The sequence below is a fragment of the Engystomops pustulosus genome, chromosome 4 (assembly GCF_040894005.1).
Source record: "Engystomops pustulosus chromosome 4, aEngPut4.maternal, whole genome shotgun sequence".
NCBI classification, from domain to species: Eukaryota; Metazoa; Chordata; class Amphibia; order Anura; family Leptodactylidae; genus Engystomops; species Engystomops pustulosus.
In genome coordinates, this window is record NC_092414.1 from 222,489,421 (window position 1) to 222,502,483 (window position 13,063).

General features: G+C 43.0%; 1 protein-coding gene across 3 annotated transcripts in view; it reads left to right on the forward strand.

Moving 5' to 3' along the window:
* LOC140128364 (cytochrome P450 2J6-like) overlaps positions 1 to 13,063 on the forward strand; it is a 41,910-nt gene that overhangs the window by 14,751 nt on the left and 14,096 nt on the right. For all 3 annotated transcript variants that reach the window (XM_072150015.1, XM_072150014.1, XM_072150016.1), the window contains 5 exons: positions 821 to 981; positions 5,904 to 6,077; positions 6,506 to 6,650; positions 6,737 to 6,924; positions 8,475 to 8,616. In XM_072150015.1, coding sequence (XP_072006116.1) covers positions 821 to 981; positions 5,904 to 6,077; positions 6,506 to 6,650; positions 6,737 to 6,924; positions 8,475 to 8,616 — 810 coding nt within the window. The remainder of the gene's footprint in view (positions 1 to 820; positions 982 to 5,903; positions 6,078 to 6,505; positions 6,651 to 6,736; positions 6,925 to 8,474; positions 8,617 to 13,063) is intronic.

The following is a 13,063-nucleotide window of genomic DNA, read 5'->3' on the forward strand; positions in this document are numbered from 1 at the left end:
GGATGAGAGGGGTGACACAAAAGCTTAGTCTATGAGGATGAGGGGGTGACACAAGAGCTTACAGTCTATGAGGATGAGGGGAGGACACAAGAGCTTACAGTCTATGAGGATGAGAGGGGTGACACAAAAGCTTACAGTCTATGAGGATGAGGGGGTGACACAAGAGGTAAAAGAGCTTGTATTATTGTGTTGCCCTCTTTTATAAGGAAACGGAATACAAAAATGTAATAACTAGAAAAGCAGCAGCTTCAATCAGTCATCAGCCGCATCTTATATATATAAGTCTATAAGTTAGTGTGACTGCAGAGAACCCTGAAGCTTGGTGTCTGCTGTTTGCCAGATAACAAACAGGAGGAGGACACAGGACCGGTCCTTAAAGAGAGAGTTAAAATTTCATGAAGTTTGTGAGTGTGATGAATTTAAAAAGCTGGGTTTTAAGAGCACGATTGATGCTTTGGGGTTTGGGTTTAGTCTTATAATCTGGGGAAGGGCATTCCAGGGAATTGGTGCAGCTCGGAGAGATCCTAGAGATCTGTGTAAGAGATTAACCTAAAGTCACTGGTAGATGAAATGTGAAAAATTTCTTCTTCATATCAATAATCACATCGGAGCAGTTTTACTGTAGTTTATAAGAGAGACTCATGAGCTCTTGTCTTCTGCACTTTAGTTCTATCAGACGGCTTGATAAGTGTCACATGAGATGTTAAAGCAAAAGTCTCTCATTTTTCAATTCATGCCTGAGTTTTTTCTTGGCAATGTAACGGATTTGTGCCTAAATTTGAGCCTCTGTGATATTGAATTCTACGCTGATGTTTTTCAGAGCCTCTTTATGACCCGCACTTTGTTCTTGAAAACGCTGTTTCCAACATCATTTGTTCCATTGTTTTTGGGAGACGCTATGATTGCGATGACTCAACATTTCGAGATGTTCTTACTCTTGTGCGCGAAAATATGAACATGGCGACTCAATTCTGGGCTCAGGTTTGAAAATTTCTGTAATGACATTTGACACCAAAATATCAGTAAACTAGAACTAAATTCTTCACCATTGAAGAAACTCCAAAAATACCTCAATTTTGAATTGATTGTTAGTAGAGATGAGCGAGCACTAAAATGCTCGAGTGCTCGTTATTCGAGACGAACTTTTCCTGATGCTCGAGTGCTCGTCTCGAATAACGAGCCCCATTGAAGTCAATGGGAGACCCGAGCATTTTTCAAAGGGACCATGGTTCGGGAATAAAATGTGTTAATTAATTGAAAAAGAATGTCTTCTGATAAGTTAGCAGATGTATGCAAACATCTGCAATCTATTCTTCACTGTTCCACGCGTATATTATCTCCCGACAAGTTAGCAGATGTGAAGAACAGTGAAGAGTAGAATAAAAACAGTGAACACAGTGAACACAGGATCATTTAAGTGAAAAACGCAGTGAAGAATAGATTACAGATGTTCGGCACATCTGCTTACTTGTCGGGAGATACGCTGTCCCGGGATCCGCTGCTCTTCTTCCACTGAAGTCTCCCCGATGTCTCCGTGCCGCTGCCCGATGTCTCCGTGCCCCGATGTCTCCGTGCCCCGATGTCTCCGTGCCCCGATGTCTCCGTGCCCCGATGTCTCCGTGCCCCGATGTCTCCGTGCCCCGATGTCTCCGTGCCCCTATGCCTCCGTGCCCCTATGCCTCCGTGCCCCTATGCCTCCGTGCCCCTATGCCTCCGTGCCCCTATGCCTCCGTGCCCCTATGCCTCCGTGCCGCTGCCCGATGTCTCCGTGCCACTGCCCGATGTCTCTGTGCTGCTCCCCGGTGTCTCTGTGCTGCTCCCCGGTGTCTCTGTCCTGCTCACCGTGTTCTTCAATGTGTTCTTCACACATATATATTGTTCTTCCGACAAGTAAGCAGATGTGCCGAACATCTGTAATCTATTCTTCACTGTGTTCTTTACTGTGTTTTTCACTTAAATGATCCTGTGTTCACAGTGTTCACTGTTTTTATTCTATTCTTCATTGTTCTTCACTGTGTTTTTTTAATTAAATGCTCGATCTCGAGCAGGGGAAATACTCGTCCGAGCAACGAGCCGTTTCGAGTACCTTAATTCTCGAACGAGCATCAAGCTCGGACGAGTATACTCGCTCATCTCTAATTGTTAGGTAATGCAAGAGCATCTCTGTTAACCCCTTAATGAACCTGGAGGTAAATGCACATCTATAGGGCTCCTAGTCATGCCCCACCATGATCAGGGGGGGCTGATCATCTCTAGAAGACCCCAAAGTACCCTTCAGCAGCACAATGACAGATCCTGTCAGAGACAGGATCTATCATTGTCCTTGTCAGCCTCACTGCTGTAATCCCCTGCCATACAACAAAATCTTTGATTTCTTATTGATCTCTTTCTTATTTTATCCTGCATGAACTTGTAAATCTTAAAGCTAAATAAACATTTTATTGTCCAAATTTGCAAATTCCGTATACAACCTCATTTTGGGGTTTTTTTTGTGTTCAATGCTTAACAAAGGCTGTTATGATTATTTTGAGGGGTGAAATTTAAAGATGTGGTACTTTGTGGGGGTGGGTTCTAATAAATAGAACTTTTAAAACCCCCATAAATATGACTTGGCCTCTAAAAAAAATTGAATCTTACATTTTTGTGGAGAATTGCTGATCGTTGTGTACACGATCCTTACGTCCTAAGAGAATAAACTAACATAAAATACAAAAAACAGACATACGGTTAACGTTATTTAGCAAACAATTTGGAAGTTGGAACTAATTGTATGATGAGCAAAACATTTAGAAATCAGAAATTTTTTTTCATAAATAAATGCAAAACATTTCAACCTAAATATACCACTAAGGGGAAGTACAATGTGGGACCAAAAAAACAGTCTGAAAATCACCTTAGTAAATTAAAGCAATGTAAGGTTATAGTCATGTAACTTGACACATGGCAGATTTGAAAAATCGGGCCGGTTCCTTAACCCCTTAATGACCCCCTATCGGGATTCTACGGGGGTCATTAAGGGTACTTCTTCTGACGCGACGCCTTTCTACGGCGGCGCGTCAGAAGAAGATTTTGGGACACTGGGTCTTGCTGGTGCCGGTGTCGGGCTGTGATATCACAGCCCAGACCCGGCACTAACACCCGGGATCGGAAAAACTCCGATCCCGGGAGTTTAACCTCTCACACGCCGCGGTCAAGCATGACTGCGGCGTGTAAGCGTGTCCCACGTGGATCGGACCCCCCCCTGTGTGCTTACCGGGGGATCCGATCCCTCCTGCCGCTGCCCCGGGTCCGGCGAGTGACCCGAGGCTTCCGGCTTCTCTTCCCGCCGGGTCCTGCCTTCCTGGCAGGACCCGGCTGTATGTAACTGAGCATAACTGAGTGATCGGATGATCACTTGTTCAAGCCAAAGGAAGGAAAATGTAAAAAAGTAAAAAAAAAACCATTAAATAATTTTATAATAATAAATAAAGAAATAAATAAAATAAAAGTCCCATAATCTCCCCAGTTACACATATAAGGCAAATAAAGTATATAAAACACAAAAACATAAAAAAAGTACATATTTGGTATCACCGCGTCCGTATTAATCTGTACAATAAATCTAAATCAATATTGAACCCACTCGGTGAACACAAAAAACTTCCCGTAATATACAATTTTTCATCAAACACCATCACAAAATATGTTCTAAAAAGTGATCAAAAAAAGCTAAGTTCTCTAATATGATACGAATGAATAGAACAACTCTTTTCGCAAAAAATAAGCCCTCAACCAGATCTGACAACAGAAAAATACAGAAGTTATGGCCCTGAAAAGTTATCAATAGTAAAAACAATGCGATTTTCTCCAATATTGGTTTTGCTCAGTAAAATTGAGCAAAGATGAGCAAAACTATATAAATGAGGTATCACCGCAATCGTAGTGAACCAGAGAATAAAGATAAAATATTATTTTTACGTTACAGTGAGCGGGGGAAAAAAGGGGCTAAAAATCCAAAATAAAAATTGATGATTTTGTTTGTGTCCCCCTTGAAATAGTTAATAAAATCTCATGAATAAGCTATAGACCCCCAAAATGAATTATCTATACATTGTATCTCATCTCGTAAATAATAAGCCCTCATATGTTTACATTACCAAAAAAAAAAAAATTTATAGCTTGTACAATGTAACAATAAAAATCTGCTGTACATGTCGCTGCTTTGATCCTATGCCTGGCCGTGCGTCCATACAGCAAGACACCACCACATATGAGGTATCTCTACACTCGGGAGAAATTGGGCATCAACATTGCAGAGTGTTTCATCATTTTATTTATTATGAAACTGTCAGTTTTGGCCTAAATGAATGTATTTTCCAAAAAAATTTAAAAGTTTCTAAATCGCAGGTCCATATTGTTTTAACCCATGTGAAACACTTAAAGGGTTAATAGACTCAATAGAAGTTGTTTTACACACGTTGAGGGGTGAAGTTTCTATAGTGGGGTAATTTATGGGGTTTAATTATTATTTAGGCCTTTCAAAGTCACTTGAAAGCTGAGTTGTCCCTCAAAATGTGAGTTTTGGCAATTTTCATGAAAATGAGAAAAATCGCACCTAAAGTTCTGCGCCTCATAACATTGTAGAAAAATGACAGGACGCATAAAATATCAGCCCAACATAAAGAAGACATTCCGAAAATGTTAATTATCAAGCTTTTTGGGTAGTTTTACTTCCTGTCTGGATAGCAGAACATTTCAAACTTGGAAAATGAAGAATTTTTACAAACTTTTGCCAAATTTTCACTTTTTTTCAGAACGAAACGCAAAACTTATCACTTAAATTTTATAACTAACATGAAGTACAATGTATCACGAGAAAACATTCTCAAAATCACCTGGATATATTAAAGCATTCCGAAGTTATAACCAATTATCGGGAGACATGTCAGATTTGAAAAATCGAGTCTGGTCATTGGGCAGAAAACTAGTGTCGGTGATAAGGGGTTAAAGGGGTTATCTGAGTTTAGGAATAGTTAAGGGCCAGGCTGGGTTGGGCTATTTAAAAATAATAAATGTGTACTTACCTCCACAGGCGCTGCTGATGTCCCGCGCCGCGGTCCGTCTCATCTGTGCACCGGTTTGTTTACAATGGAGCACAGGGAGCTTCCGGACGGCCAGAAGCTCCCATCCGACACCATTTCCCAGATCTTACAATGCTGAGAGATAGGGGCGGATGGGAGGAGCCGGCCACATCACTGGCCAAAAGCTCTGTGTGAACGGCTTATAAAAAAACAGGGGCACGGATCAGACGGACCACGGCGTGGGACATCAGCGGCATCGGAGAATGTAAGTACACGTTTATTATTTTTAAATAGCCCGCCCCAGCCTAGTTTCTTAAACCCGGATAACCCTTTTAAGGTAAAAATTAGCTTGAGCGTTAAGGGGTTAAAAGGGTTGTCTGGGTACAGTTAATAAATATTATTGTTTGTATAATGAAAACTATTTTTCACTATGATTTCTATTTCAATTCCTTCCGGTTTTCTAGATCTTTTCCTGCTGTCATTCTATAGGAAGCTTTATTGTTGGTTCCTATGGCAAAAAAATGGTCCGTGGTCATGTGATGTGACACAGGTGCAGCAGACAACTCTCATTACTGTCTGAGATTGTAACAACCCGTGCACCTGTGGAACATCACATGACCATGGATCGTTTTTTATTTCCTGGAGGTAAACGGCTTCCTATCGAATATCAACAAGGAGGAATCAAGATGGGGAAAAAAGTTGCAATTATTGGTCGAATTGTAAGGAATTTCAAAATTTTCAAGGATTGTATAGTAGAAAACATAAAAGCGCTAATCAATGTCCCTAATTGTGCTCCAGGCAGGATTTATTTTTAAATTTTCATTTCTTACTTTATTTTCTTAGCTCTACAACGCATTTGGATTCCTAGAGCATCTTCCTTTACCTCATCGAAAGATTTTCAGAAACGTAAAGACTGTTAATAGTTTTCTCCATGAGGTATTGATGGAGCACCGGAGAACCAGGGTGCCTGGAGAACCCCGAGACTACATTGACTGTTATTTAGATGAAATAAACACGGTAAAATGATCAAATATAGCTAAAAAATTATCTCTCATAATTGAAGGGTTTGTCCCATCTAAGCCAGCTAGGTGCCTAACTTTCTGATCAGTGTGGGTCTCAGTGATGGAACCCCCACTGATCAAGAGAAAAGGGGGTCTGATATACCCCCATCACACCCAGAGATGAACGGAGCACATTTGCCTCACTATCTCCGTCAACTCCATAGAGATGAATGGGGCAGCCCGCGCATGCGTGATCGGGGGTACATCAGATCCCCTTTCTTGTGATCTGTGGGGGTCCCATCATTGAGACCCCCAGCGATCAGAAAGTTAGGCACTATCCTGTGGATAGGGTCTAACTTGCTTGGATGGGACAACCCTTTCATTTTTAGGTTGGAGAGGAGCGGGTTGAATGTTATATGACCTCTTAATTTATGTTGCCCATAGGCTCATGAAAAAAGTTACCAGTCAACCTTCGATGATGAAAATCTATTTACGTGTGTGGCAGATCTTTTTGTGGCTGGCACGGAGACCACATCTGCCAGCTTGGATTGGTGCCTTCTTTATTTGATGCTGTATCCAGATATTCAAGGTATGGAAGCCGCCATTTTAAGTCCTGTCTATTTAATCTGCATTTTTCCCATAGCATCTAATCTAATTTTAGCAATGTTATGTTAGAAAAATGCAGAGAAGAAATAGACAAGATCCGAGGAACCAGAGACCATATTGATTATGACGACAGAGTGAATATGCCTTATACGCAGGCTTTTCTACAGGAAGTACAACGCTTTGCATCAGTGGTTCCACTGGGAGTTGCTCACTCACCTATAAATGATGTAAAACTCAATGGTTATACTATCCCAAAAGTGAGTAAAATACATAAATATAATACTTTGAAATAGGTAAGTACATGTAAAGTATGTTTTTGAGAAGAGGTGCATACAGTGGCTTACCTACCAGGGGGGCAAGGGGAGCCGACGCTCAGGGCCCTTGACTCACTCACCCATGCTGTCAAGAGCCGATTGTCACAGTTCATAGAGGCAACTCTCATGGGCAGAGGTAAGGGTACTAGAGTCTGTGGTCCCCCTGGACCACCTCGGGAGATGGTACTAGCCGACACTCGGGATCAGAGTCCACGCCTCCGTGGAACGACCTGGAGTCTTCACCAGAGGTGCCACCAGGTCATTCCATGGGTGCGACTAGGCCCACGGTGGCAGCCAAGGTAGTGGGGATGCTGGAGACAGTCCGAGCTTGGGATGACAGCAGGAGAACAACTTAGAAGGATACACTGGAACTCACGACAGGAACACATTGAGCTGGCACATGGAACAGAAACGCTGGGATGGAGTGGCACACGGCACAGGAATGCAGGAACAAGAATACTGGAGACACAGGAGGACTTTCACTTAGCAGGAATGATGTTGAAGATCCTCAGGAGCGTTCAGAGGTAATTCCGGGCTTATGAAAACTGCAGCGGGAGACACAGCACAGAGAGGGGCATGGTTGTGCCCCTGATCCATGACATGGTTTGCAGGGGCACCCGTGACACCGATATTCACTTATGGAAGCGGTGATCCCTTGGGCTCCATTCAGCTAATGAAATAATTATTTCTCCTCTGCTGTAGGGGACAGATAATTATTGTGTCCTGCAGGTAGCAGCAGGTGAAGCTGCCTCCTGCTGTTGTTAACTGCCCTGATCTGACTACGGAGGATGGAGTAGTAGGAGAATGATCTCCCATCATCCCTGCTTCCCTCCCTAGAGGTTGTGATGTCATGTCCGTACCCCACCGATGCTGTAGCCTTTGTTTGCATCCTGTGTATCACTTAATGGGTGGAGTGGGTGGATTCTATGGTCATGAGGTCACTGCTGGCCCTGTATACATACAGAGACCAGTGGTGACAAGATGGAAATGGCTGGAGGGAGGTAAGTACAGCTTCTATAGCCCCCCAACTCTACTGTTGTTGGTTATGTGCACATGGAGCAGGTAGGTGCAGTGGAACTGCAAATAAAATACATTTTTTAATCATTTTTATTCTGTTTTACCTAAAACTTTGTGTTTGTAGAAAGAGCAATCACACATAAGCTGCATACATCACCTTCATATACACAGGTCTGATATAACTTATCGGCAGTATCATGTAACAACTTAATTACACCAGACATCACTTTAGGCTCCTTTAAGAAGAAGATATTCTATACCTGGTCTGGGACCTGGGCATAGCATATCGTCGGCTGGAGCAGGGGAGGGGTGTGTGTTTGCCCCCCCCCCAATTGAACTGCAACTAGCCACACCAATGGGGGTGGACCATGCTAACTGGATTTTTAGAAGGTATTGTATCATACAATCATACATTTGTGTTATTTACGGAACATATTTGTGAAATAGACTTTAACAAGCTATATTCATCTGTACAGGGGACAGCAATTATAACGGATCTGTCATCACTGAATAATGATGAAAGTCAATGGAAGTTTCCACATGAGTTTCGTCCTGAGAACTTTCTGACTGAAGATGGAGAGTTTAAGAAAGTAGATTCCTTTCTACCATTCTCTGCAGGTATTCAGCAAAGACAATAAAGAAAAACAATGGCGCCTCACGGTGCAAAGTGACCACAAAGGAATGGCCAATGCCACTGGGGTAGTAAGAGGTTGAAATATTTCACCTCTGGTGCCCGTGCTGATCAAAGGGTTGATTTTCAGCAGAATAAGCCATTGCTGCCTATCTGTGCTGGAGACAAGTTGGGCAACCTTAATCATGAAATGGTTACAATTACTAGAGAATAAGGGAGCAAAAAAGGCTGCTGGGTGATGTCCAAAAAAGAAAGGGGAATATGGATAGTGTCCAGAACCTTGCTGCTTGCTGACTGGATCTGACTTGGGTTAGGGAAGGGAGCCTGCTGGGTCTCACTTTACAGTGCTGTGACAGCTCCCCGCCCTCCTAGAACCGGAGTGATATAGATGCCACCACTCATCATATATAGGTTGACAAGACACCTAAGCTATATTATGCATCAATATAACATTATAAGTCCTAAATTAAGCATACAATCGTAGAACAAAAAAGCTCTTGTTAAATTGAAGTTTAATATCAAAAGGACAGCGCTTACAATTACAAGGGTTATTTTACAAAATGGGTGACACATTAAACAGACATAAACATACAATACAAAAGATAAATGTTTGATTACATAAAAAGGGATAAAGAAAACAGAATTTAATACATCACGTGAGGTGTCTGGCGCCTGGGGAAGAAGAAAGGCCGGATCACACTGTCCACATGGGACCCACAAAGAATGACCCATTTTTAGATGGAGAGTTTAATCTTAATAGATTATATCATTTCCTGAGCAGCCCCCTGCTTGAGCTGACACCAGGAGACCTGGCATGGGATAATTGCCTCTTATCACTAGGAGGTGTAAACCTTGTCTGCCTCAGTCTTTCCCGGCTGATCTCTTGCCCTGTGGGCATCCTATAAACTGGGTTTTAATTCCAGCTTTTCCCTCCTAATACCCCACACAGATAAATACTATACATGACGAGTTTATGGCTTATGTAATTGCTCCCTGTTGTAGTGCAACCACCTCTTCGTGGTTGACATAGGCACAGCAGAAGCCTGCCTGTACTTATCAGGGACATTGATGAAGCTGAAATATGAATTATGCCACATTTTCCTTTGATATATAAATCCAGATGGGGACTTATATCTGTGACCTTAAGTATAGCCATAACCTATAGTTGAACTGGTTAAAGGATGTTTAGAGGCTCTCCTCCCCCCATTATTTTTATGAGGGGGTTTGTGTGATAACTGCATGTGTTTTATTGCCCTGGCCGCTGGCATTGGAGGCCAACCGGTTAGTGGTGAAGTAATGATGGTCGGTACCTTGACTGCACCAGGCGTTGTGGAACTGGAAATTAGATAAATGCTGCTGCTCATGCCCCATTTCCAGCATGTGTAAAGTGTGTTGTGAGAATATCTATTTATTGATAATGATGAAGCGTAGACACTTCCACCACTGGTCATAATCTGGTTCTTTTCCAGAGATGAAGTTTACTTTATTTAATTTCAGGATCAGAGACAGCGATAATATATATAGCAATCGGCCCTCCTTAAAATACTGACCCTTCCTACATGAGTTGTCACTCTCTCCTTTCTTGTACATTTCTAGTTCCCACAGTAAACTCTCCCTGCAATTGGGGGTCATTATTATTTTACAACAACCTGACAAATATTCTCTTCTTTGAAACTGTGGAAGGAAAATCATATGACAGGATCCTTATGTTTAGATCTATGTCATTATACATACAGATGTATGTTTTTATGCCTGAGGAAGAACTCAGTTCGAGATCGAAGCAGTATACAAATAAAAAATACATTGGGGATCATTTACTAAGGGCCCATTCGCGTTTTCCCGACATGTTTCCGATTTGCGACGATTTTCCCTGTATTGCCCCGGGTTTTTGGCGCCCGCGATCGGATTGTGTCGCATCGGCGCCGGCATGCACGCGATGGAAATCGGGGGGCGTGGACGAACAAAAACCCAACGGATTCGGAGAAACCGCCACATTTTTTTAAAAAAAGGGTCGCGAAACATGCACTTACCTTCACCAAGTATAGGCTCCTGCCTAGTGAATCGCCAGAAGACCTGAATCCACCGCAGAGAACGCGCCGCTGGATCGCGAATGGGCCGGGTAAGGAAATCTGCCCCATTGTTTTAAGATTTACCTGAAGTATATGCAGCACCTTCACTGTAGTCTCCAATCATCTCCTTGCGTGCTTGTATCCTATATTGCCCTGAGCAATAGCAGTGGGATCTGCCCATTTGCTCTGAGGACGGAGCCAACGGCTAGCAGCAAACCATCCACACTCAAAGCCTATACCATCTTATAACAAGGTGAGCAGAATACATATATTAGTTTTCTACCTAACTATACGTTAGTTACTCCTTGAGTCCTGAGTGCTTGTCCTCTGCTTTTTTCGATATTACCTGGATCCGTCTCGAGATCGTGCAAAGACGTTCCCCTCCAGGATTTTCCAGTTTCCTTTGTCTGCATTGCAGATACGTATAGTGTGAACACCGAAAGGTGCATAAATCGCACACGCTTTATGCAGCAGCTCTGGAATGTCTGCAGAATTAGCCAGGATGTTCTGTCCACAAGTTTAGCGCATGCACAAGGCTCGGGATGTGCATAGACCTGGATTGGTCAAAGGCTGCTACTCATTTCCGTCTTCTAAGCATTGCTAAGGCCTAAGGAAATTAAAAGTTTTTGTAAATATTTTATGTTTTTTAAATAGTTTTGTTTTTTGTAAAGCTTCTGTATTTCCAAAAAGCTTAGTTTTTTATAAGATATTTCTGTTTTTTAAGTTTGTTTTTGTAAATAGTTTAAGTTGATCCAGGAAGTTCCTCTAGGGATCAGGGAGGAATTTTCTGTTAGGATTGGTACACAAAAGACAGGGGATAGTGTGCCCTGAGCTTGCCCCAACCTCTGTCCCTTCCTATAGCCCCCCCACGCTAAACCGTGGGGCGACTACTTGAAGACTCGAAATATTCTGGGTAAGTGTGGGAAGGGGAACACAAACAGACTGACAAACATAAAACATAAAAGAATCGTAAACAAGCCGGAGTCACAACTAGAGGGTACGTCAAAAGCAGAATCAGTAAGCAAGAGTCAAAGTCCAAAACTAGCCGAGTTAGCAACAATATAGATACAGATACAGAGCAATACAAACTAGCAGCAACCAGGTGGAGAAAGGGATTTTCAAACACTGGCACTGGTGACTAGTGAAGCTGCAATTTATGCAGCCAGAACTCCACCTCCAGAACCTGATAGGTGCTGGACAGCATCTGGGAATTAACCCCTCATGGTGCAGAAACAACCAAGCACCAAGCAGAGGTTCAAAGTCCCAGCCACTCCTAGACAGCGCGAGATCTTAGCAGCCGCTGCCCAGGACGAGAGGTGGAGTTTGCGCGGATACGCGCCGGGGTTCGGAGAACGCTGCTGGTACCACCAGAAGAACCAGAAGTCCCAGCAATCTCCCTAGCGAACCTGACAGTACCCCCCCCCTGACGGGGGGCCTTCGGACCCCTAGATCTTAAAGATGGCTTCTGAGGGTAGGTCTGATGAAATAACCTGAGTAACCGTGGAGCATGAACATCTCTAGCCGGAACCCAAGACCTATCCTCAGGACCAAAACCTTTCCAATGGACCAGGTACTGCAGGGAGTTACCTACCCATCTGGAATTCACCACCTTTTCCACCTCAAATTCCAGATTCCCCTCCACAATAGATGGAGAAGGAGGGTCAGAAAGAGGCAAAACAGGCTCAACATAGCGCTTCAGAAGACTCTTATGGAAGGTGTTATGGACCCGCCACCCTGCTGGAAGTGTAATCTTGAAGGAAACCGGGTTAACAATATGAGTAACAACAAACGGACCCACAAACCTGGGCGCAAACTTCAAAGAGGGGACCTTCAATTTAAGGTTTTTTGTTGATAACCACACTTTATCCCCCACCACAAACGTATCAGATTTAGTGCGCCTTCTTTCAGTTTGTTGGACCATAGAATTTTGTGCCCTCTGAATATTCTCCCGAACTTGTGACCAGAGCGAGCGCAACTTGGATGTAATAGCTTCCGCTCGAGGAATATCAGAGACAGGCACAGATGAAAAAGAGAAACGTGGATGAAAACCATAATTGCAGAAAAACGGAGATACCTGTGTGGACGAACTACAGTGGTTATTAATAGCAAATTCTGCCAACGGAAGGAATTTCACCCACTGGTCCTGACTGTCCGAGACAAAGAGTCGCAGATATTGAATCATCTCCTGATTCATTCTCTCGGACTGACCATTAGACTCAGGATGAAACGCTGAGGAGAACGACAGATTAACTTCCAGTCTAGAACAAAATGCTCGCCAAAATTTGGAAACAAATTGTACGCCCCTATCAGACACAATATCATCTGGTATACCATGGAGGCGTACAATGTTCTGTATAAACAAATC